Raw genomic sequence first — 25,913 nt, 5'->3', positions numbered from 1 at the left:
ATCGGAAACTGAGAAATTCTTCTGACCCAAGCGGTGCACAAGTCGGCAATCGTTTAAGCAGATGAAATCAAGTATCTTGTTAATAGGTTGCCACTTGGCTTTTTAATAACTTGCCACTTGACTAAATGAGAAGGCAAACTTTCTTGCTTTAATATATATATAGATATAGATTTTTGTATAATTTTTTAAATTTATTTAGTTGAAAACATATTATTAATATTAAGTAATGAAAATTTTCTAGAAAAGAGTTTTCTAGAAAAGTGGCGATAAAATGATTTAAATAAGTTGCCAAGTGTATTGTTAATAAGTTGCCACTTGGCTTAATAACAACTTGCCACTTGGTTAAATGAGAAGGCAAACTTTCTTTAATTAATATATATATATATATATATATATATATATATATATATATATATATATATATAGATATATATATATGTGTTTCTGTAATTTTTAGTATTTTTCAATTTATTTAGTTGAAAACATATTATTAATATTAAGCAGTGAAAAGTTTCTAGAAAAGAGTTTTCTAGAAAAGTGGCGATAAAATTGGGTTTAAATAAGTTGCCAAGTATATTGTTAATAGGTTGCCACTTGGCTTAATAACAACTTGCCACTTGGCTAAATGAGAAGACAAACTTTTTGCTTTAATATATAATAAAGAATATAGATATAGATATAGATAGTGGACAAGTAAAAGTGAAAATATATTTTTAGTATAGTGAACAAGTAAAAATAAACGAAGAGAGTATATTATATTATTAATGAATGGCCTATTAAATCGTATTAACCCCAGCTACTCTCAATTGGACAAAAAAGTTAAAGTGGTCTACGAAACTCGTGAAACTTTAAAAATTTATCACTAGCCATCAAATTCAGAGTTAGTGCACATTTTCTACTGGTTTCCTCTGTAGGTCAATTGCTTTAGGGGCAAAAATGGTCTTATTGTTTCCTAAAGATTGCACATTTTAATTTCTAATTATAAAATTGATATTGATATACATGTCGATATTTTCTTTGATACTTTTCCCCCCAAAAGGGAAGATACATTTTAACATAAAGTACAATACAAGTGATACCATGAATACAAAATATGTAGAGAATATCAAGTAGTAATTAAAAAAAAAATTCAAAGAAGTGAAGATAGATGATATATTATGGATTGCTTACTTGCAAATACATGTTCACATTTTACAAGCATTTTCACAACATGCATTCTTTTTCATATGTGTATGATATAATCTAATTAATTAGCCAGTGTTTATATGTAGGATTTATATTATAGATTCAATGGAAAGATTACAAATATATTATAAATAAATTAAAGAAGAGTCTTGGTATTCTTCTTGCTAAAAATGCTATAAGACAATTTAAATAACAGTACAATTTGTGGCAATTGTAACATATATAAATGTTGATTATGAAGAAATGTGAGATGCATTGAAAAAGTTTGTTTCTCTTTCATGGATTATGATGTATTAGTGTTATACTTCAAAATATTTTTCAGGATTCAATGTTAAAAAATACATTCAACCAAGGATAAAGAGAAGGTCACAACATTATTAATATGTAAATCAACCAGCAAATTACTGTTGAATGGTCGAGGATAATGACACTTAGAGCCTGTTTGGTCAAGCTTTTAGGAGGCCAAATATATTTTTTCGTTTTGTCAAAAAAGTACTTTTTGAAAAATTTATGGTATTTGGCCAAAATGAAAAAGTATTTTTGAGCAGCATCAAAAGCAATTTTTCTACTTTTGAGAAGAAGTTATAAATTCTAACTTCTTCCAAGAAGCAGAAGTAAAAGTAGAAAATTAATTTGTTCAAGACAAAAAAAACTTACAATAAATTTATATTTTTCAAATTATCCCTCATTAATTTAATAAATCTCACTTTATTTTTCTTTTCTTTTTTATTTCTACTATATCTTTTTTCTATTTTTTTTATTTAATCATATTTTTATTTTCTTTCCCCCTATTCCTAAGAGTTGATTTTAAATTTATATTGAATCATGTATTTTGATGTATTCAAATTGTCATATAAATAATAAGTAATACCAAATACTCAATATTATTGCTTTGAAATAATTATATTTTATATTGATTGGGATTTTCAATTTATATTTTTACTATACGTTTGATATTTTAATTGATTTTTTAATAATAAATATATAATTTTTAAAATTAATACTAATTGCAAACTGAACATTTACTATTCATTTTCGTAATTTAATTCTTAAAAGTACTTTTTGAAAATATTGGCAAAACACAATAAGTTAAGAAAAAGCAATACTCAAATAAATTAGCCAAATACAAACTACTATTTTTGCAAAAGTATTTTTTCAAAAAGTATTTCGGAACAAAAATATTTTACAAAATAAACAGTTTTTGAGCTTGGCCATACAGGCTCTTAAATTGATCATCCTTCATGTACAAATTTATTCGACAATTTTGAAAGCAAGGATTATGTATCATATGTGTGATAACTAACTCATTTAGGTGCAAACATTTGTCCTTATTAGTAAGATCTATATGCATAAACCCATCCTACTAATGTTATCTAGTTGTATTCTTTAGTATTATCAAAATGTGTATATGATAGATCCAATTATTCATAAAAATTTATATTATATTCTTTTATTTGTAATTATTTATTCAAAAATTTATTTTAAAAATATTAATATTATTATAAAACTGTGTATTACATGACTCGAATAGTTTTATAAAACATGTGTGTGTGTATATATATATATATATATATATATATATATATATATATATATATATATATATATATATATATATATAAAAAAAAAATACAAAAAGAAGAAAAAACGAAAGAAACATATAAGAAAGAGAAACCAGGAAAACTTTCCGATCAGGCGACAAAAGAAAGCATGACTTGAGTAGAGTTGTAATGAAAAGAGACCGTAGCCTATAATTTGCTCTGATGATCCAAACGAAGCTCAAAACCCTTTAAATTGTGAAGAAACCGATCACTTTTTTCATTGATTCTTAATTTTCGATGGCGAAAACCGAGAATTTGAAGTCAAATTCTTCAAAGGATCCCTCTGATTCCAGCCCCCCTTCCTATTCCCTCGAAAAGTTTCGCCTCTACGAAACACGTGCTGTACGTTACAATTTTCACTTCCTTTTACTTAATTTTTTATTTTGTTGAGGAAAACCCAATTGGTAATGATTGATTCCAATTTTGGTGTTTTGCAGAGGTTTTACTTAATAGGGAGTGATAGGAATAAGCAATTCTTTAGAGTGCTAAAAATTGATAGAATGGAGCCTTCAGATCTTAACATAAGTGAAGACCCAGTTGTGTATCCGCCTCAGGAAGTTAAAAACTTACTTCAACGCATTGCTGAAGGGAATAGAGCTACTGGGGGTTTGAATTTTGTGGCTAAAGTTTATGGCATTGCTGGTTAGTTAATCTTAGTGCTAAAATTTCATGCTTTAAAGGAATTTTTGTGCTAAGTTTTTTGTTGTTGTTGTTGTTGTTGTTTGATGGATTTGATTATTAGGTTGCATTAAATTCTTGGAGTCATATTATCTTGTGTTGGTGACAAGAAGGCGCCAAATTGGATGTGTATGTGGTCATGCGATATATAGTATAGACGAGACACAAATTATTACGATACCTCATGTGTCGGTCCAAAGTGATGTTGCTCATTCGAAAACTGAGTTAAGGTAAGCGGTTTGGTTTATTTGGTTGAATCTTTTGGAATGAGAAGCTTTTGTTTGTTGCATACTGTTTATATGTCTTTTGAGCTAGTGATATGATTTCCTTTCTCTTTCATTGTTTAATAGGTAATGTTGATTTTTTTTTTTGTTTAAAAGTATACTGAGGGTTGGATTAAAGTGCTGTCTTCCTTTCTTGTATGTTTTGACTAAGCGGCCATTTCTAATCCAGCCGTAATATATCTATTTGGGTTTAACTTTTTGATCGGTGAGGTACTTTTATTAACTATACTGTGCCAAGAAGGGGCAAAGATGTACAAAAAGGATCATACTCTTTAAGGAGTCCATCAGAGTATCCATATCATTACATTGTTCATCCTACACAAAAATGTCAAAAAGTATAAACACATATAATTTGTACAGCCTCAAATTTACCCTCAAGCATCTGCAGTTGCAGAACCTCAAATTTGCCCTAAAAAATCTACGATTTCGTTACTTCCACGCATTCCATATGATGCATGCAGGACCAGTTATCCAAAAACTTTACCTTGCCTTGTTGATCTTTTGCCCTTGTCAGCTTTCAAAACTATCCTTCACTTATTGTAGCATAACCAACTGTACTAGCATAAGCACAGTGTCTGCTAGGTGGATCCGACACGCACCTGACCAGTGGCGGAGCCAGAATTTTGGTTAAGGAGTATCAAAATATATAAAAAGTAAACATACTAGGAAATTAAGGGGAGTCAATACATAGTATATATATATATATATAATTTATTTTTTTACCTACCTATAGTATATATACATATAATTTTTTTTTTTCCGCGAAGGGGTGTCATTTGACACCCCTTCCTATAAGGTGGCTCCGCCACTGCACCCGACCACCTTTTTTAAGAGTCCGAGTAACATACTTCTAGGTCAAGAAATGAAGAAAATTGCCATTGCTATGTTCCTTTTTGAGATAATTTTCTTTAGAAATAATGATTGCAAAGTAGTGTGCCCATGTTCTATTTCATATGAAGGTGTTTGATTGAGACCGAGTTTTAGATGTTAGTTTGACTTACGTATTATATTAGTGGTAATAGTTGAGAATATTAAAATTGTGAATTGGAAAGTTAGTTCTAAAAGAATTTGATTAGTTAAATGAATTTGAATATTTGAAAGTTATAAACATTCCAAGATAGAAAGAGTATCATATAAATTTGTACAGAGAAAGTACTTCATCGGTCATTTTTCTCCTGCTTCTTCTTTGAATTGTTCATCATTTCTATTCGGTATATGTTCTTAGTTAGTCCTTCAAAGATGACTGCTTTTGCATCTGATCCGGAAATTATGAAAAAATCATCATTGCTTTGTGTCAGTTCCTTTTCACTCAACTTTAGTTTTGTTTATGTTTAATTTCTCAAATTTTATGCTCTCTGTTTGATTTAGTGAACAAATATTTGGCCCTTAGTTTCTTGGCTAACTAAATTTTCAATAAATGCAGGTACAAGAAGCTTTTGTCCAGTGTTGACTTGACAAAAGATTTTTTCTACAGTTATACCTATCCAATAATGCGAAGCTTGCAGAAGAATATCTTGTCTACGGGTGAGGATGGGATGCCGTATGACAATATTTTTGTCTGGAATAGTTATCTAACACATACAATTCGATCAAGATGCAAGAACACAATGTGGACAATTGCTTTAGTTCATGGGCACTTTAAGCAGGTGTTTGCTTACTTTTCCGTATATTTTTGTTGATAACCAAGAAATCCTCGAGGGCCAGTAGTGCATGGTTCGAAACTTGGTGGATAATGGGTCCGCCTCTCTACCCTTCATTATATTGATATGGAAATGAAAATCCAAGGTTGTAGTGTAGAAAGTTAAATTTACTAAACATTTTTCCCTGCATCTGATTCTGAGATGGCTAATTACAGTGAAATGGGTTAGCTTGTGTAATTTCCCCTCCAACTCCTATCATATAAAACTAACCATTGAATATATTTGAATCGCAAATCACTATGAACTTCATTTCCTATCTGAGCTTCATGCCAACCGTCTGATTCTTCATGTACAAATAAATGAGTTCAGTATGTATATTTTTTGTGTTTAATCCATTTTTAAGTGGGTCATTATGACAAGTACATAACCATGAGACAGATCCATTTCCCTTATAAATATTCTTCATAAGAAATACTTCAGGATTTTTTGTCCAAATCAATGTGGTCCTCCAAATATGAGGTTTTGACCAGTTGGCTTGAGCTGTTATTTTGAAAATGAGATTATCTACCTGTTTTCAGCATACTTAACTTGCGATCTTCTTCTTTAATTTTCTATTTTCATATTTGTTGTGATATATCCCTTCGACAATCCCCTGAGTATTTCAGACCAGTTGATGATAAATTGCTTGGACACCTAATATCTAATCTTTGCTTAATGCTTGCAGACTAGGCTATCAATATTTGGAAAAAACTTCAGTGTTTCTCTTGTTTCTAGGCGTTCTCGGCATTTTGCTGGAACACGGTATGCACTACCCTCTTTTTTTCTTTAATTGTTTCTCTCATAATTTCCAGAAGCTTTTCTTTTGCTTGCCAGCTTTGTTACACTGAATAACTCTACAAACTAAGAAGTGGTAGAAAGCAAACTTATCTTCTCTGGTAGAAGTAAACTGAAATGGGAGGAAATAACTTGTCTTAGGATAAGTTAAACGGGCAAGGTCAATTTGTTGTTTGTTTCTGTTTATCTTTCAGTCTCTAATGAGGTTTCCTACTACGAGTTACTTGAAACTTATTATTAAGCTAATATATGCTGCTAATTTTTATAACGGATGGGCTTATGAGTGAACAAGTTTTCACGTGTCTAGGAAACAGATTTTAGAATCTTATGTGCAGAGTGGCTTAAATCTTTTTGCATCAAATTGTGGGTTAAGATCGGAGCTATTTACTCTTCATTCTTGAGTTATTAAGTAACTTGCTCAAGATATTTGTTCTATGCAATTAGTTGGGATAAGAGTTTTAGATGACAAGTGATATGGAATTTCACGTTTCAGCAAGGTGGACACTGTTAAATTGCATGTTTGTTATGTTGGGGCTCAAAATTTTGTTTAATCCATCGCCAATGCTTTAGTTTTGGTATCAGCTTCTCTTTTCATGTCTATGAGTGTATAATGATTTATAGTTGATTTTAACCTATCAATTACTTGCTTGGATCATTCTGTGTTTATTCGATATCCAGAGGGGACCCTTTTGTTTTTTAATTAACCATGGTGGGCGGGCTGCGCGCACCTTGATTAATTCCAATGGGTACCTGCTGCCACCAGCACATGTACCGGGTAATTCTGTCCACCAAGGCGTGGACAGAAGAAATTCAATAATCTCTTTCCGGCTTCCGCACTTCCAAACCAAGGAGCTCGATAGATTCTGTACTTCTTAGGGATCAGGGTTGCCTAGTCCAGATCATGCACTGTTATTTTACTCTTAACATTCTCGATAATATAAAATGACCATTGCAGGCTCGATGACTCTGTTAGGAATTCTGAGTGTTAATCTTCTATCAAGTCAGGAGGGGCCTCTAAGTGATCTTAGTAGGTATAGGAGGTTGGTTTGAAAGTTGAACTATCTCACAATTACTTGATTTGATACTGGCTTTTCGATGAGTGTTGTAAGTCATTTTCTAGACTCAATCTAATGCAAGTGATCCACATCCTTCATTATATAAAATCTCTTCTAGGAAAAGTATTACTGTATGAGGATCAGGGAAATGAGCTGTTTGTTGGGTGTACAGATGCTAATTTGGCATGATCACCTTTTAAGAGGTGTGCTACTTCCAAATATGGTATTCTAGTTGAAGGTAATTTGATGTCTTTGTTTTTTGAGAAGGTGAGGTAATTTGATGTCAAGGAAAAGCAAGAGTTAAAACATGGTTTCAGATATATAGAAAAGCTGAATATCAAGTCATTGCAGTGCAACTTGTGAACTTATATGGATAACCTTTACTCAAAGAAATGAAATTTGGAGAGAGTAGCAGAATCTGTGCGTAAATATTAGTTTGCACTTCTTATTGTATCAAATCTACTATTTCATGATAGGGCCAAACACATAAAAGTTGATAGTCACTTTATCAGAGAAAAGATACGAGGTTTGTGAAGTCTAATAATCAGCTTGCAGGCATATTCTCCAAGTCCCTGACCGATCTTTGAACGCGTTACCATTGTAGCAAGCTCGGTATATAAAACTTGTGCATTAGTTTAAGGAGAGAGTTAAATAATTAAGTATAAATAGAATTAAGTATAGCTGATTATTATTCTTTTGATAAAGAAAAGGTAATATTATTAAAGCTAGTAGCAAGGAGGTATTGCAAAAGTACAATGCGAGAGTTACAAAGACTCCATTATATCTTCGATATCATAGACTCCAGAAAATCAAAAAGATGTTCCATATCCTCTACCATGTGTTCCTTGCACCATAAATATAAACTATTAATGGCTTCGGATTTAACTAAAGATAAATGATCTTTCTTCTCTTGAGAAATGATCAAAATAGTTCTTAATGTATTGGGGTTGCTTTATTTTGGTCCTTGATGTATACACCCTAATAGATATGGTCCTTTTTTTTTTGTTTTCAATTTACAGAAAAAGTGAATCATTTTGGTCCTAACCTAAAAACTAACAGAATTGTCTAAAAACTCAGTTAAAGTTAATCCTCTTTCCATGTGAATCATTTTGGCCAGAAGCTGCGCAGGCTTCTTCAACTTCTGACCAAGTTCCGTCAAGCCAAGAATCTGGTCCTCCTCCATGATACCTCTTTACTTTTAATTTTCTGTAAACAAGCACCATCAACAAGCTCAAGTGCTTTGAGTGTGCTTTAGCTTTCATGCCATCTTCAGTAATGTATCATGAAAACTTTTCATTTTCTTGCTAATTAATGTATCCTTGTCTTGTATATTAAATTGAAAGAGTGTCATCTTGTAATTGTCTCCAAAAATCCAGGGCGGACGCATGTTCAACGTAGCGGTGTCACGCGACACCGGCTTTGTCGGAAAATTTTACTAAATATATGTATTAATACTGTGAGGAATCAAATAAGTAGAAAAAAATGACATCACTTGACACAGATTGTATCCTTGCACGTTGGTTATGTGCTTGCTTCTGCTCTAAGAGGTCACATGTTCGAACCTCAACTAGCACATATTTTTGGCAAATATTTGAGAGAGCCTATGTGGTTAAAAATTGTGATTAAGTAGACTTGAACTCATGACCTTTTCTAACCTAAGACTCAACAAAACCAATGGACCAAGGCTATATCTTATATAAAAAATTATGATAATTAAAGTTATTTATTTCCGTTCTATAATTTCGACATCGCTTACAAAAATCCTGTGTACGCCCCTGCACAAATCTGCTTTTCCTAAAGCTCCATAGACCTGTAAGCTTTTCTATTTTGCTTGTCATTTATGAAAGGTCAAATGATTTCCATTTTTTCCTATCCCTCCTATATTCAGCCTCCAGAGTTGAACAAAAAGCTGATTTTTCTATTGTATCACCCACAATAAAGCAAGCAACATTCTTTTCCCAAATACTAGAGTCTTCTAATGCATGGTAAATATCATGACTTTTCCCATAATAAAAGGCTCTGTTTTTCTTTCCTTTAGCCAATATTGGCCTTCTGTTGCAAGAACTACTGGAAATTCCATAATTTTCATTGTTCTACATCAAGGGCAAGTCCTTGGCATCTTCACCTTCATCTCGTGAGTGGCAACATGAATGCAAGGACCAACGACGGAAAAACATGGGCGGAGATGCCGTTGATGAAGCAGATGGACACCCCATCAGTTTTTCCAATGTCAGGCGTGGAGGAGGACTGGAGTATTGGCTTCGTCAGAAGTTGAAATGCCGCTTGAGTCGAGCTGGTGACATGGATTTGGACGTATATGGGGGGGGGGGGGGAGTAGAAAAAGGTAACTGGGAAGAGAATGGGTGAAAAAGGTAGCAAAATAATGAATGACCCTATCTGTTACTAACCACATGAGATTCACGTGAAAAGAGGGTTAAATTTAACTGAGATTTTAGACAATTCTGTTAGATTTAGGGTTAGGACCAAAATGATTCACTTTTTCTATAAATTAAGGACCATTTCTATTAGGGTGTATATATGAAGGACCAAAATAAAGCAACCCCAATACATTAAGGACTATTTTGATCATTTTCTTCTCTTCAAAGCATCTCTTATTCCTTTCCAGCCAAATAGTCCACATGATGCAGAATAGGATGGTTCTCCAGATCTTTTTTTGCTTATTTCTAATGCTCTATCCCTGCCAGCTTGCCATTAGACTATTTACATCCTTAGGCATCATCTACTGCACCCCAAAAACCCACAAAATGACCAGATCTGCCAGGTTGAGTCACAATGCAACAATAAATGGTTGGTTATATCTCCAGCTGTTTCACAAAAGCAGCACCTGCAGCACAGTGAATTCCCCACCTCTGGAATTCCCCTCCTCTGAATAGTGGCTTGTGTTAAACAAGCATTCTTTGCAGCCACCCGTCCAAAACTAACAATGTTAGTAGGGGCTTTTGTTTTCCAAATCATTTTCCATGGCCAGTTTCTTCCCATGTTTCAGCTTGTTTCTGCAACATCTCAGCTTTGTCAGCTAGCTAGAGCCTATCCCTCTTGTTATCATCTGATTCACTGGCTTCAACAATTTAAGATTTCACTAATATCATCCACCTTCCAATCATTAAAATGTCTCCTAAAAAAGAAATTCCATCCATTATTTACATAATCATCAGCCACGGTACAGTACTTTTTTTTTGTGATAAGGCAGCCGTCGTACAGTCTTTGTTCGCTGCAAGTGTAGGAAATTAATTCTTCGTACACCATCACACACCCATGAATTAGTTCATAACGAACCTTCCACTTCCAATTTTCAACTTTACCTGCTGTTGATACTCTTCCCAGAGCTGGCAAATATTTCTTCAGATTGTGCTCCTTTATGAAGCTGATACAGGGCAAGCTGCCAACAATCCAATTTTCCATGCTTAGTAATAGTCACTTTCTTCCAAATTTCCACCTTGTCTTCATTCAATATCCATAGCCACTTGAAAAGTAGACTCTTGTTATGCATTCTTAAGTTTCTTACTCCCATTCCACCTCCCCTTTTATCCTTCATTACCTCTTGCCATCTCTCTGGATGAAATTTCTTTCTCACTGAATTACCTTCCCACAGAAACTTATTTCTCAAGCTGTTTGTTCTTGGACGATCATACCAGCACTAACGCACTAGATCCTATCAGAATTCCAAAGTTAAGCGTGCTTGGGCGAGAGTAGTGCTAGGATGGGTGACCCCTTTGGAAGTCCTCGTGTTGCATCCCTCCTTCCCTTATAAAAAATCTGTTTTATTCTTTTTTCAGCTTTTACTGGAATAGGTATGAGTGACTTAGATAAGTAGGAATATCATCCAATACAGAATTTTCTAGGTTAATCTTCCATCCAAAAGATAGATATTGCTTCTTCCATGGTGCTAGTTTCTTTTCACACTTATCAACAACCCCTTGCCATACATCTAGGTTTTATTTTTAGCTCCTGAGGTAGCCCCAAATATAGAAGGGAACCTGTCAACTCTACACCCCATTATGCTAGCCAAATCTTCAATGCAATTTTCAATGTTGACTGCATATATAGAACTCTTTGATAGATTAATCTTCAAGATTGAGACAGTTCAAAGGCCAAAAGGGACCACCCTGAGATGGAGAAGAGTTAAGTTTAGCTAATTATACTTGATATGATGTAGTGTTCGTGTCCCACCTCGGATGAATACACTATGCACGATTTAAGACATGCGCATAAAAGGATTCAAGAGTAAGACTTTAGTCTTCGCGTGTTTCCTCATTTCTTTCTCCCGTTTTTTGATTTCTCACAATGGTAATTTGAAAATTGAAAAGGAGAACAAGGGTGTTATAGCACTTCCAGGCATTCTGCTCTCGTCACGACTGTGCCACGTTCTAAGTACCATTCTGTGAAAAGACCTAGATGAGGATGTAGTTCTATACTTCTATGGACCATTTGAATGCTTGATGTCATCTGTAACTGTGCATGGACATATGACATTGCACTTATGACATTTATGTGCAAGAGAACATCCTAATATACTTTTCTATTTAAATTGTATTTGAGCATCATCGTTGTTTTCCCTCCGTTCTTAGGTTGTGTCTCCCTGAGAACTTGCTACCTTGCCATTATATGCCTGACTTGGTTTTCATATGTGCTCGCACAAATAGTACAAATTCTAAGCCTCAATTAAAAATATGTTCTGCTTTCATGAAGCAATTCTTCAATTTCATTGTGCTGCATCTGCATTCCTTTATTTTCCCCTATATTTGCTTAGTCCAGGGAAGGACCAAAGGAGGAAGAACAACAACCCAGGTTAGCATATGTCCTTGCTTGGATTGCCGAAATATTAGGGAAGTTCTAAATTGAACTGTGGCTTCCTTGCTATGTACCGTCCACTTGGATTTCACAATTTTTGCTAGGCGAGTATCAATCATTTGCAGTGTTCTTGTTGTTATCTGGAAATCCACTTATCATCTTGATCTCCAGGAATACTATAAATTCCCCAAAGAATAAAAAAGCCAAATGAGGTATATATCTGTCTCATTCCGTGATGCTAGTTAAAGAGAGATAGGATATCCTAGAGATCACAAAATAGTAGATCATGGATATGTTAATGGGCCATTTAATCTTGAGAAAAAATCCCATATAAACACCATAATACGACATTCAATGGGTGTTTTGATGCAAATCTAGGAACAGACATTAGAATTTGTTCATGTCTTTGGTTGCGGAACAGAAAGACGTACTAAATTCTGTATTACAGTCATGGGTGAGGTTTCACGATGGAACACCATTTACTAGCTGGTTTAATATTTACACCTCAAGAAAGGAAACAAGATGGAGAGTAACTGGTAAGGGGAATGTGGTGGCAGTCATCAACTGTTCACCGCTTCAGTTATCCCGTTTCTGTAGCATGGGAATTCCCATTCTCGGCTATGTTGCTCAGACTCTCCAAAAGTGTGTTGCGTGTTGGATCCTCCAAAAGTAGTGTATTTTTGGAGGATCTGACATGGTGCGGCAACATTTTTGGAGAGTCCGTACAACATAGATTCTCAGTATTACAATCCATCTAATTTAGTTTTTCATAGCTTGTCATTAGACTCCGTTTTTCATGGTTAGACGAAATACCAGGAGAGGTCATCCTTTTGTTATCTTTCCTTGGAAACCTATCTGGAAGATTCAATACAATCTCCAGAAGAGGGGTAAAAAATTCGCTGAATTTTTTTTTTGTGGTAACATGTCGGTCTGTCAATCATTATCTACTGGACTGCCAAGTTACCAGTGATTTTTGGCACATGTTTCTTTCTGCTTTGGCTTTCATACATGCTGCATTAACTCTTGAATTAGAGTTGGGAATTACAGACACGGCTGATCGGTCATACTACAGAACTACATAATGCGGACCAGGGAAACCTTGAAGAAAAGAGACAGTAGATATACAAGCATTTGTCTTAGTTCCAAACTGAAATCTCTAAGACAACTCCTTTTCGGATAAAGAAGTCTGTGCAGACGGAATTGCAGTTGAGAATTGCCGATATTGTGCAGTCTGTTTTCTTATTAATCCTAATTAACGCTCTTGTATCTTTGTTCTTTCTTGTTTCTAGATGCTTCATATTTTGGTAAATCGGAGGTGATCTAATTTTTCACTTGCCTTGAAACTTAAAGATTGAAATAAAACAAGAAGCTTTTTTTGACTTCTTGGTTGGGGCCATTCATATTCATGATTTTATTGGCTGATGAGAGATTGGCTACATATGCTAAGAGGTTTATGGTTAGCAGGTTGTTAAAAATGAAACATGTCTTATCACATTTCAAAAGCATTCTGAAAGGCATCGAGTAACTTACAATTCTATCTAGGTCGGTCTGGCTTTAGAGTGTTATGGGAGTATGAAAAAACGTTGAAAAGCTTTGCCTTGCTAGAAAACCATCACGTCTCTGTTGTTCTCACGTAGGAAATCTGAATATTCTTGTTAATGTGCGAATTGGCACTTATGTGATCTTTCCATTAGTAACCTCAGTATCTGTCGCGAAAGTCTTACCAGTAAATGTTCATGCTGCAGTTACTTGAAAAGGGGAGTTAATGATCATGGAAGAGTGGCAAATGATGTTGAAACTGAACAAATTGTGCTTGACGAAGAAGCTGGCTCAAGCAAAGGAAAAATGAGCTCTGTTGTTCAAATGAGGGGCTCAATTCCTCTTTTCTGGTCACAAGAAGCTTCAAGATTCAGCCCAAAACCAGATATAATCTGTAAGAGCAACTAAATTCTTCTACCTGATTGTTACTAGAAATTTTAAAGGTGGAGTCATGTGTACTTCCATTCTGACTTGAATGAGCTTACTTGTCTCCTTTCTGATACAAGTACAAAGATATGATCCTACTTATGAAGCAACAAGACTGCATTTTGAAGATCTTGCAAGGAGATATGGAAACCCAATAATCATACTTAATCTGATCAAGGTTTGTGCAAAACTGAATTTGGTGGCATCCAGAAAATTTACATTGTGTTTGCTTCTTAAGTAGATCAGACTAACTTTGGTTTGTCCACCTCCTGGGCACTATTTACTTCAAATGGTTCTAGTATTTGAATTCCAGCATCGAATATTTGCCTTTTAGAATTTTCTTCAATTGTTTCATTTATGAATGCAATGAGTGCAGACCGTTGAGAAAAGGCCACGAGAAATGATGCTGAGGCGTGAGTTTGCTAATGCAGTTGGGTACCTAAATCAGATACTTTCTGAAGAAAATCACCTAAAATTCATACATTGGGATTTTCACAAGTTTGCAAAGAGGTATCCCTTTTCCCCTTATTATCCTAATAAGTTAATCTTTTCAATCCTTTTTTGCTAATTTCATCCTTGTTTCCGGTGTTAAAGCAAGTCTGCAAATGTATTAGCAGTTTTGGGTGGTGTGGCGAGTGAAGCACTTGATTTAACTGGGTTTTACTACAGTGGAAAGCCAATGGTTATTAAAAGGCGGGCTACACAACTCAGTCGTACAAGCACTGCGAGGTATTTTCATGCATCTATTGACATTTGTGCTTGAACTATTGAGTATCATATTTGCAAGGCATTAATTAGTTACTTATAGCCTGTTTGGCCAAGCTGGAAAAATCAGCTTATTTTGAGAAGTGCTTTTCGAAAAAGTACTTTTGGAGAAAAGCAGTTTGTGTTTGGCTAATCAATTTGAAAAGCACTTCTGAACAATAATTTGTGTTTGGCCAAGCTTTTCAAAAAGTGCTTTTAAGTGTCAAATTACAAATAAGGACATAAGAGATTTTCTTAATAGTTAATATTATATAAGTAGATAAATAATTTCAAATATTTATTATTAAAGATAATAATTAAGTTTTTTATTTTATTTAAGTAAATATAAAAATAAAATTGAAAAGTACTTTATTCTTTCAAGATAATTTAAATATATCAAAAAATCATTCAATAAATATGAAAGTTCATCCCAAAAGTCATTTTATATTACTTAATAGTTTAAACTAAGGTTATTTTGGTATATATAATATTTTGCAAAGGGTATTTTTGGCAAGAAGAAAAGTCAAAACTGCTTATGCTTCTGCTTCCGGAGAGAAGCTACTTTTTTCTTCTTCTTCAAAACTGCTTCTGCTTCTAGCCAAAAGTACTTTTTTCCCCAAAAAAAGCTTGGCCAAACACCTCAAATTGAGGAAAAAAGCTCTTTTTTGAAAAAAAGCACTTTTGGCATGGTGAGAAGCTTGGCCAAACAGGCTATTACTATGAGCCTGGTTTGTTGTTTACTGAACTTGCAAATGCTAAGGTGAGGCTAGTTAGCTAGACATCATAACTCACTTCTTTCTCTATTCCACGCTAGTCATTTTGTTCTTCTGTCTCTCTTTCTCTCGTCTCTATAAGTTTTTTTCCGACCTTTCATGAAGTTGGCGATAAGGATGTTGTAAACTTGTATGCTCTTTCCCCCTCTCTTCTCTCTCTCTCTCTGTTTTTTTTCCTTAAAAAAATTCAATAGTCTGTTTCACTACTGTTGCTTCTCAGACTCAGAGTGCCGCAAAGAGAAAAGAGGAGTACAAATTGCTGGGAAAGGAATGTGATATTTAAATTGGATTACCTCTCTATTTGTGAACCAGTCTGTATCAAAGAGGAGTAAACTGTTTTCTGTTCTTTCTTTCTTCCATTCAAAACTTGTCTAGTGATAACTGGTTATTTGCAGAATGAAGGCTTAGATCTGAATAAAGGTAAGATGTAGCACCATAAAAGGAGAAGAAAAGGGAGTAGAATAGACAAAATCAGGAGAAATTAGATAAAATTAAGAGAAATCAATTTCAGAAAGGGTTATTGATCAAGTCAACTTATGTTTAAGTTGTCCAAATAAAGTGCACGTCCAAATAAAGTGCACGAGGGTTTTATCTATAGGATTGTGAGTTCTGAATAAGTTAGAACTCTTAAAATTACTAGAACGTTCCATTCCGAGAATCCCTATGTCTGAGGTCTAGCAGCTAAGCTCTCGATGATCGAGGTTGGATCCTCGTATATCGCCACTCTCATACTCTTATCTTTAACTAAAAAGATAAGAGATGTAATCTTTCTGTAGATTATCTAATCTTACCTTTCATAGGGATTATATCTTTGTGAAGATTCTTTACTTTTTGGTATACCTCTTCTATATGTGAGCTTTTCCATTATCAACAAAATTATACTTGATATAAAAAAGATAATATTATTTTTAACTAATAGCAGTGCTGTAAAATGTGCACTTAAGGACACTTAAACCTTGAAGTTAGGTGCAAAAGAGGTCGGGTGTAAGGTGTTTCTCCTCGATTAGGCTATGCTTCAGTGCAGGCACTAAAGTGCTAAAGCATGTGCTTCATCTCATATGAGCTTCCTCGTAAAGAGAACTACTCTTAACAATAATATTCACATAAGCCTTTTCAATTCTTTTCTCGAATTATGGTTTTTATATCGTTATTATTCTTGAAGTAATGAAGTTTATACACACACACATATATTTAAGTATATATACTTTTATTCTTTCTTCGTTTACCCCTTTCTAAATAAAGTGCACCTTTATTTACGTTGTGCATTGTGGACCTCATGCTTCTATTTTGCCTTTGATAAAATTGACTAATAGATAAAACTTTGTCTTCAAAATAGGAGAGAAGATTATCTCTACTTTATTTCTAACTAAAAGGTAAAGAGAAACGAATATTCAAGGTAAAAATACCAGAATTTTTTGGTAATAGTGGTGTTCAAGCCAGTTGCGAACACCTCAATTATTGTACCGAGTTTGTGCTACCTTCTAGACTTCTACCAACACAGGTACCAGGTAACTCTGCCAACCAAGGTTTGGGAAATCACCTAGAGTTTTTGTTTTTCTTGGGGGGGGTGGGGTGGGGTGGGGGGCTTGTTTATCAATGAAGTGAGAGATAAAAACTATCGGTGCAAGAATACCACAATCTTTTACTAACTACATTATTCTTCCCTATTTAAAAAGCTCGAATCCGACGAGTATCCAACACCAAAAGATATAGCATCAAGAAAAGAAAAATCCTCACTGGATAAGATTTAGCTACAAAACACCAGCTTAGAGTAGGCTGAGTTTCTACTTGCAGTTGTGTCTTGTAAAATTATTATTATGGTCTCCAACTTTCAAACGATTAAGGGATAAGCTTGTTCATTGTGGCTTCCACTTGTATGATCATGAGGCGTCAGTTGAATGTTGAAGATTTTGTTATTTCTCAAGGGTAGACTAAGTATGATATTAGTAGTTGGTGCTAAAAGTGTAGCAGTCCTAATGAAGTGGAACCTGGACTATGACACCGAGATTGAATGTGGAAATTGTGCATTTCCAGCTTTTTTTGTATTGAGAGGAGTTTGCCGCCAGGGTTTTGGTCTAGTGGTAAAAGCGCAACACATGATGTGTGGGCTAGGCGCATGTCACGGGTTTGAACCTTGCTGCAGACAAGAGCCTGGTATTTAAGTAGAGGCGGGTCCATTATCCACCAATTTTCGAACTGTGTGCCACTGGCCCTCGAGAATTTTTCAGTTACCGGGGGGGGGGGGGTTGTAGAACAAGAAGAGAGGAGAACTGTGAAACATTTCAATTCATAAAGTGCTATTTATCAAGTCTAGTGGTATTCAAGGCTTCACATCTTCCCAACAAAGTACTTCAATGTCTTACTAGTAGAATTGTGAATCTGAACAAGTTAGAAATTTTAAAGCTACTACGTGGAATTTTAAGTGTAAAGATAAGACTAGATCAGAAACTTATTAATAGATAGAGCCTTATCTTCAAAAAACAGAGAACATTATTTCTACTTCGTTTCTAACTAGAAGATAAAGAAAAATAAAATTAAAGATAATAATACTGCAGCTTTTATTGAGCTATATCAAGATATCAATTATAGCAATAGTCTTTGTGTTGTTGATTCCTTTACTAAATTTCTGGTCATTGAAGTTTCTAACCAGTATCTAAGTTATAGAATACTTTTCGATAGACAATTCTAACATTATTCTGGCACTTGTATTTTTGAAAGCATGGACCTATGTAAAATCATATTCAAGTAAAGTTGCTCGAGTTTGAAGTAGTTGCTGTCCTGACAGACATAAGTTAATTATCGTTATTCTAGTCGTAGGCTCTGTATAATCATCCACATTATTTGCTATGAAATCCATATCTGGCCTTGGTCATAAGATGGTGTTGCTATTCTGTTATGGGTCTTGTGGCCAATATGTTTCTAACATTCCATGTAACATTCAGATATCCTACCAGGTACAATTTTTTTTAATTTCTTTTGGAGTAAGGTAACATTATATCCATCAGCACCAAGTTGGTACTGGTATCCAAAAGAAAAATGTACAGATTACAGGGGGCCTTGTGTATTAAAAGGAAACTAAGAAATCTACAAGTGATTTTGCATCCTCTATATAGTTCTCTTTACACCAGAATTGAAACGACAAAAAACAATTCAGCTTAATTTTTTGTATGGAACTATTTTTATCCTCAAAACATCTACTTTTCCTTTCTGTCCACACTGTCCACCGTATACATGTTGGGATCATTCTCCACCACCGCTTCTGTCTATTCGTTGTTTGGATATCATTCCAGCACCACAAAAGGTCCTTGGTATCCTTTGGCATTACCCATTGAATTCCTGCCAGGGAAAGGAATAACTGCCACAGAATATCAGTTACCTTGCAATGTAGAAAAAGATGGCTATTAGTTTTTTCCTCTTTCTGAAAAACTCAGAGGAATTTCTCTTCTTTGCAAAACTTCATGAGTCAGACAAGCTTTCCTGGCTACTAGCCAAGAAAAACATGTGACCTTAAATGGGGCTTTAATCTTCCATATGCATTTCCATGGCTAAACTGATAATTGAGCACCTTCTGAAAGCAGAGAGTATGCGGAGCTGACTGAAAACGTTTTGGTGTTTCCTCCATTCCCTATAACTGTATCCTTGGCATTTTTGGTACCACGGAGAACCTCCAGAACCTTCAGCATTTTAGCCACTCTGCCAATTTCAATACCATTTAGAAGCCCTCTGAAAGAAAAATTCCAACCCTGTGAATTCCGTGTCCCTTCTATTGAAGACTTCCTTCTATTGAAGACTTAGGTGTAGTTGTTAAGCAACCAGGTACTATTTCTTTAGAGTGAATGAGTTGCTAAGCAGAGTTTATCCTTGTGAATTTTGTCTAGATTATGGAAACTTAACTTCATTGATGCACAAATGATTTATGACTAGATTTAACTGATTCATGGTGTTTCGTGCAGGGATTCTACTCTTAGAGATTTGAGAGCAAATTCAGGAGAGCTCTCAAGGATTGGAAGCAGTAATGAAATTCTGAATTCGTTGATCAAACAAGAAAGAGAGGCTGATAATAGCCAACAAATTGGCAAAGATAATGATGAGAATGCACCAAGGTTTCAAAGTGGAGTGCTGCGCACCAACTGCATTGATTGCTTGGACCGAACAAATGTTGCCCAATATGCTTATGGTCTTGAAGCTTTAGGTCGCCAACTCCATGCTATGGGCTTGTCTGATAGGCCTAAACTGGATGCTGACAGTAGCATTGCTGCTGCGCTCATGGATATGTACCAGGGTATGGGTGATGCTCTTGCTCAACAGTATGGTGGATCTGCTGCGCACAACACCGTATGCTCACTGACTCTAACTGCCGAGTTAATAAAATAATTTCTCTAAATGTTTTTGATTAAATGTTGATTCCTAGAAATTGTTCATATTGTTGAATAGATGTTTTGGTTAAACTAGGTGTTTCCAGAAAGGCAGGGCAAGTGGAAAGCTACAACTCAGTCAAGGGAATTCCTCAAGTCTATCAAACGATATTACAGCAATGCATATACGGATGGTGAAAAGCAAGATGCAATTAACTTGTATATTCATTCCCTAAACTTTTACTTGCCATGTAATTTTCCTTGTTGATGCATGCTTTTAGGTGGTTAAGCATTTTCCATCTGAAGTTGTGGGATTCTCAATACGTGCGTTTTTATTGCAAATGTTTTGAAAAATTTTGCTGCTCAACATTTTATTACTTGTTCTTGGTTTTCTTCCTTTCCAGATTCTTGGGATATTTCCAACCTAAGGAAGGGAAACCTGCACTTTGGGAGTTGGATTCTGACTATTATCTCCATGTATCTGGCATAGGAGACGATCTCATTCCAGAGTAGGGTTTCCTCTTTTCCACTTACCTTTCTTTCTTTTTTATTTTGGCTGTCAGAAATTTTTTACTAGACTATTAAATGTTTTTCCAATATCCTACCATTAAAAAGTTACCATCTCCCCACTTTTTCATTGAAGAACTTTCAACTTTATCAAGAGGTAATTTTTTCCGTGGACAACTGGTATTTAAATGAAATAAAAATTAAATTCTCAACCTCGTGCCAATCAAAGTAGGATACTTAAACTGGGATGGAGGGAGTAGTAGAACAGAAAATATGTATTTCTTTTCTTGCGCGGGCTTGATGTGTTGTGACAACTGCGATGCTGCACTCAAATTAGTAACATTTGGGGAAGTAAAATGGATAAGGATTTTTGGCTGCACATATGGACTCTTTTTCCTGTCAAGCTACAACTTCACTTGTCTATTATTGAGTAACATCAATTGGATTCTTGAATAAACAGAATGTTTCTGAAGTACAGAGGTTGATTTAAGCCCTCGTTTTTGAGAACTGTGTATTTGTAAGGAAAGATTCAAGAAAAAAATTCTCTTCTAACATATGACTTGGTCTGCTTACTAATAGATGCCATCTTAATTTATGGCACAGTTTGTCATTTGATACCAGTGCTGTTGGACAAGGAACCGCACTAGCCCCTGTTCCAGCATGCAGGGAAGATTTCTTGCGCATGAAGTTGACATCCTTTGACAAGTTGCTTGAAAGAACATGCTGTAATATTAAGAATGTACGGCTCTGTAGTGAAACTGATCAAAAATCAGGGAATTCTGGAGTGGCACCTGATGCAGCGTAAGTGTTGACTGTAGTTAAGCATATATTTTTGTTTGACGTGCTCTTTTAATTTTTTTTTATTTCTCCTGTAGTGTTCATTTACATGCTTGGAGAATTAAAAGTGACAGCTTCCATCTTTATACATGAAAAAGTTTACCCTTAAAATCTCAAGTTATAAGACTAACATCTGTCAATAATATGTCCAGAAATGCTAAGTGGCAGCAGTACTTAACTTGTTCCATCCTTTTTATTCATTATGTTTAAATTTTTTGAGTCTTAAATGATGAGATGCCGTCCTGGCCGATTCTCAATTTTGATTTATGCCATTTCTCTAGTTTGAGTTGAAGGGATGGGCTGATATGCTAAGAACTAAGGGATGAGGAACACCTTTTTCTTTACATGGTTATCAATTAACACACATCAATTCTTTTTTGTCTCACTTAACTTGAACTGACACCTTCCTATTGATTGGTTAGTCCATTTAATTTAATACTTCCATTAAAAAGATTATTGTAATACTTATATTTTTACTTAAACTTTTTTATTGAATGTTCAATATACTTTTACGGGGATTTCAAGTATTAGTTTAGATAATCATTAGTTTCCAAAGTTTGTAATATTAGTTTCAGTAGTCGAAGAGATTTTAGCTACAACAACGGCTACTTGTTGTTTTAGGGGATGGTTGTTAAATATACTCTTAAACCGTTAAAATGTTCAATATACTTTTACAGGGATTTCAAGCTTTAGTTTCCAAAGTTTGAAATGTTAGGTTCAATAGTCTAAGAGATACTTAGCTACAACAATGGCTACTTGTTGTTTTGGGGCGTAGTGGCTGTTAAATACACTATTAAACTATTGAAGTTAATATTACTGATCCCTATTAGAAATTGTGGACAACTAATGCATGTTTAAATGGATATAGAAGATACTTCTGTATGTTGTTTGAGCCCTGAGAAAGGAGATAACATGACAGATCAAAAAAGAAAAGGTGAGAAGTGTCTGCATATAGAAATTTTTTCTTTTTATTCTTTGTTGGCTCTTCTTTTTTGTTCTTTTACTCGAATGGTTAGTTCTGAATAATGGTATAAAGAGAGAAATTCTATAATCAATTGAAATTATTAGTTATCAACAATTGTTAAAAGAAAAAGTACTTTAATTTTTTCATAGATCTGAAAGTTACATTAGCATCTTAGTGGTAAATACAAACTGTTACAGTTATCATACAAAATATAAAGTAAAATGGTAAGTTTTCTTAAATATTGACGGAAAAGTGTGGAAAAAATAGTCAAAGAGCTTACTGAATGATAAAATGAAGTAATGCCGTTTTCTCCTGATATATGTACAAACAAATGATATCCTATTTCATATCCTTTCCTTTTAGTTTTCTAATTCTTTCCTTTGTTTACTATTCTTTTTCTACTAACATCATGAAAATGCTAGCTGTTGGAAAGGAGATTTGAGAAGAATAATTTCAAAATTACCCCCTTTTAAATTTTATTGACCAAGTTATTTTACATGATATATTGTTAGTTTTTCTTTACTGTTTATGACTTGACATATAAGTGAGAAAATACATGTCTATTCTGGTTGAACAGCTAACCAAAGTTCTGATAACAAATTTATTTCATACTTATACCAAGAGAAAATGATTAGGTGTAAGGCGTGACATAGTGCGGGTGTTGGTACTTATAACTAAATAAAACAGAAAAGACACTATTCTAAGACTAATCCAAGTTTATAGGCTCCCAAACAGCCCCAACATCTTCATCCGAATAATTCGAAATGAAAGCTTGAGCCTCGAACCCGTTCTTTCCACACTTTCTTTGAGATTTTAAAGATTGTTTTTGTGTATTCTGATAAACTAGCTTTTTTTTTAGTTTTTATCTTCAGTTTATTTATTTTTTCTCTGTAGAGTAAATTTGCAATATGAGACCAGCAAATTTTCTTTAGCGAATAATGTTTGATATTCTTTATTGCAGTGAAATACAGCTTAAGAGCCCGAATTGGCTTTTTGGACAGAGGAAGTATGATGATAGTAATTCTGCATCTAAGGTGTCTTTGAATGCAGTTTCTAATGGGGCTTCCACTGGTGAGGACAAAGTAGATGGTCTTGGTGATCTTAGCTGGATTTCTGGTGTTCCTGATCTGAATCAAGAAGATATCTTTGAAAGGTATTTTACCCTCAGAACTTTTCTTGTAGCTCATTTATGAGCTTATCTGATGTCTTTAAGCAATTAGCTGCGGCTCTTTACCTGTTATACAAGCCTACCAGTGTGCACCTCAGACATAAGTCAAGCCAGAGTGTCATAATTCCACTTGTCCATTCTTTTTTTTTTTTCTCATCGCAAAATACGTGTTGGAAAATACTTGATGAAGGTGCAGAAGTCGATTTTTTTTTTAATGAATTTACAGTTCATAACAGAGTGAAATATGATCAACTCTACGGTTCATCATCAGCTATTTGTGCAATGCTATAGAAAATGATAATTTTACCATTTTCCTTTCTTGAGAGGTAGCAATTGATGAAATTTCACCGTTGCGAAGTTGATTAGACCACCTTTGAAATGATGATGATGCAATAGCTTGTAGATGTCATTAATATCTGGCCATTTGGGTAAATATAAACTTTATTTTGTTTTTAATAGATGTTTAACTAGCTTATGCTGGCATAGAGCTTACACGGTTTATTTGTTTCTTAAAGTTCAATTGGAAAAATACGAAATGTGCAAAAAGTTTACTAAGCTAACTTCTATCTTAACTAGGGAATGGATTGAACGTTAAAAGTTTTTAGAGCCTGAAACCTCATTTTCCAGTATTTTTTAGGTGGTTTATCTATTTGCTTTAGTATGTTGTAGAAAAACTGAAAACTGAATTACTGTTTGATCTTTTCATTATATTAGTCAGCCTAGCGCCCTACATCTAGTATATGAGGGAATAAAGCTTCAAAGCTTACTTTATTTAAATAAGAAGTATTATTGACAAATTGAAGTTCGAATGTCATATGTTTTAGTCCGCCACCTTCTTCTTTGCTCTTTATTTCAGTCACCTGATCAAAGTTGTTTGTCTCTCTGCAGCAGAAGGATTAGTTAATGCTGAACCCCCTTTTTTGGGTTAATTTCTGATTATGCCTAGAAGAATTAGTTTCATCGGACATGGTTTATTGTATGTTGTGTATGTCCCCACCAACCCTGAATAAAAGTTAAGATAAATGTACAATGAGGAAGGAAAGGGGCTGGTAGTAAATTCCTCATTTTTCCTTCATTTGGCACTAAAAGTACTGATTTCTTCGTTTGGTTCCTTTCAAATTACTGTATATACAAAATACTTTTCCTTTTGTATTACTCTTTTATTTCAGTTTAGACTCACCCACTATTTTAATCCTCTTCTAGATACCTTACAATGACGGCAGCAAATGAGGCTAATGGCTGGTATGGTGGTACATTACTTGGTGAACAAGATGAAAGCAGTGAAATCTACCGACATTATGCAGAACTTATCCAGGTAACAGATATGTCTACAACTGTCTGTATCCGTGCTTTGTTATTTTCTAAGTTTTGCTGGTTTAAGTCATAAGCGTTTCAATTTTATCTCAAGATGAACTAGAGCAGATCTTATCATGTTAGGCTACTTTCAATAATATTCAGGACTTAGCTAAGTATGAGTGAAAATTTAGTAACTGTGAATTTCTATAACAATTGTCTTTGGGCTTTCGATTAGCAATATTCCTCCTTGATATGTGCTATTGTTGAATACCTGGTTATATGTTATGGAAGAGGGAATGTTTTTGGATTTGCCTTACTCAGAAGATATTATGTAAACTAGCAGGGGCCTGCGATGGAACCCTTCGAACATGATGCTGAAAAGGAAAAGTATTACACCGAACTTCTCCTGAAAGGTTCAGTTGATGCTATGGACGATGCAGCTATTGAAGCAGAGATGGAATCTGCTCTCAAGGCATATGACCAAATTGGTGCAGATCTTGGGATTTTCCCAAAGTCATGTAAGGCATTGGTTGCTGATCCGAGCCAATTAACGAGATGGCTGGTTGGCGAAGACAAGCTGCCCAATGTATAAAACGATATGCTGCAACATATGCATTTCACTATGTTACATATTTTTGTTGTAATATTTGAGGTCGTCTTATTTTAACATTTTAACAGATAAATGAGGGTGATTTTTTTTGTGAGCAGCAGGTTTTACTGCTGAAAAGCATGCTGCTCCTGTACAGTTGTATTTTGTGCGTGAAGAAATATTATGATCATATTTTAATTATAAATGAAGCCTTAAAAGGGAAAATAAAAGGAAACAAACGAAGAGCTTGGAGATTGACTAGCTAGTTACTTACCTACCAAATGTAAGACCTTGTATCAGAGGTGGATTTAAGATTTAAATTTGGTGGTCCGACCTTAAAAAAGAAAAAACATTACTAGTACTAAAGTAATTATACTCATAAATTTATTTAAAGTTTAGTGCTTTTATGCATGTGTATATTTAAGTTTTGTATTAAAAATATTGGATTCAATGGGATTCACAGCCTCAAGTCCGCATCCGCCCGTGCCTGGTACTTGGCAAGTTGCAGAGACAAACAAAAGCTCCAAGTGACATGCACTACTAAAATATCTCATGATTGCGAGACAGAATAAACTATGCACTAAAATTCTTTGTGATTAACTATTAATAGTAATATCGATAGTCAA

The 25,913-nt window shown here is 34.4% G+C and overlaps 1 protein-coding gene and 1 pseudogene across 1 annotated transcript; both read left to right on the top strand.

Moving 5' to 3' along the window:
* The first annotated feature begins 2,809 nt into the window (after positions 1–2,809).
* On the top strand, positions 2,810–25,517 carry LOC107801870 (phosphatidylinositol-3-phosphatase SAC1). The gene is made up of 16 exons (XM_016625274.2): positions 2,810–3,128; positions 3,224–3,428; positions 3,529–3,694; positions 5,172–5,394; positions 6,113–6,189; positions 13,835–14,022; positions 14,135–14,232; positions 14,431–14,564; positions 14,649–14,783; positions 19,525–19,906; positions 20,024–20,145; positions 20,331–20,435; positions 21,037–21,234; positions 23,196–23,387; positions 24,606–24,717; positions 25,042–25,517. Exons 1-16 carry the CDS (start codon positions 3,024–3,026, stop codon positions 25,288–25,290), a joined length of 2,691 nt encoding a protein of 896 aa, XP_016480760.1. The 5' UTR covers positions 2,810–3,023; the 3' UTR covers positions 25,291–25,517.
* LOC142180404 (5S ribosomal RNA) lies at positions 10,919–11,035 on the top strand (annotated as a pseudogene).
* Positions 25,518–25,913: the final 396 nt, after the last annotated feature.

The sequence above is a fragment of the Nicotiana tabacum genome, chromosome 4, assembly GCF_000715075.1.
Source record: "Nicotiana tabacum cultivar K326 chromosome 4, ASM71507v2, whole genome shotgun sequence".
NCBI lineage: Eukaryota > Viridiplantae > Streptophyta > Magnoliopsida > Solanales > Solanaceae > Nicotiana > Nicotiana tabacum.
Note: the sequence above shows the minus strand (reverse complement) of the source record. Positions and strands in the feature narration are given on the sequence as shown.

Coding starts and splice junctions, on each gene's coding strand:
- LOC107801870 (XM_016625274.2), top strand. CDS start 3,024: ATGGCGAAAACCGAGAATTTGAAGTCAAATTCTTCAAAGGATCCCTCT. Junction 14,565..14,648: donor TTTCACAAGTTTGCAAAGAG/GTATCCCTTTTC, acceptor CCGGTGTTAAAG/CAAGTCTGCAAATGTATTAG. Junction 19,907..20,023: donor GATCTGCTGCGCACAACACC/GTATGCTCACTG, acceptor TGGTTAAACTAG/GTGTTTCCAGAAAGGCAGGG.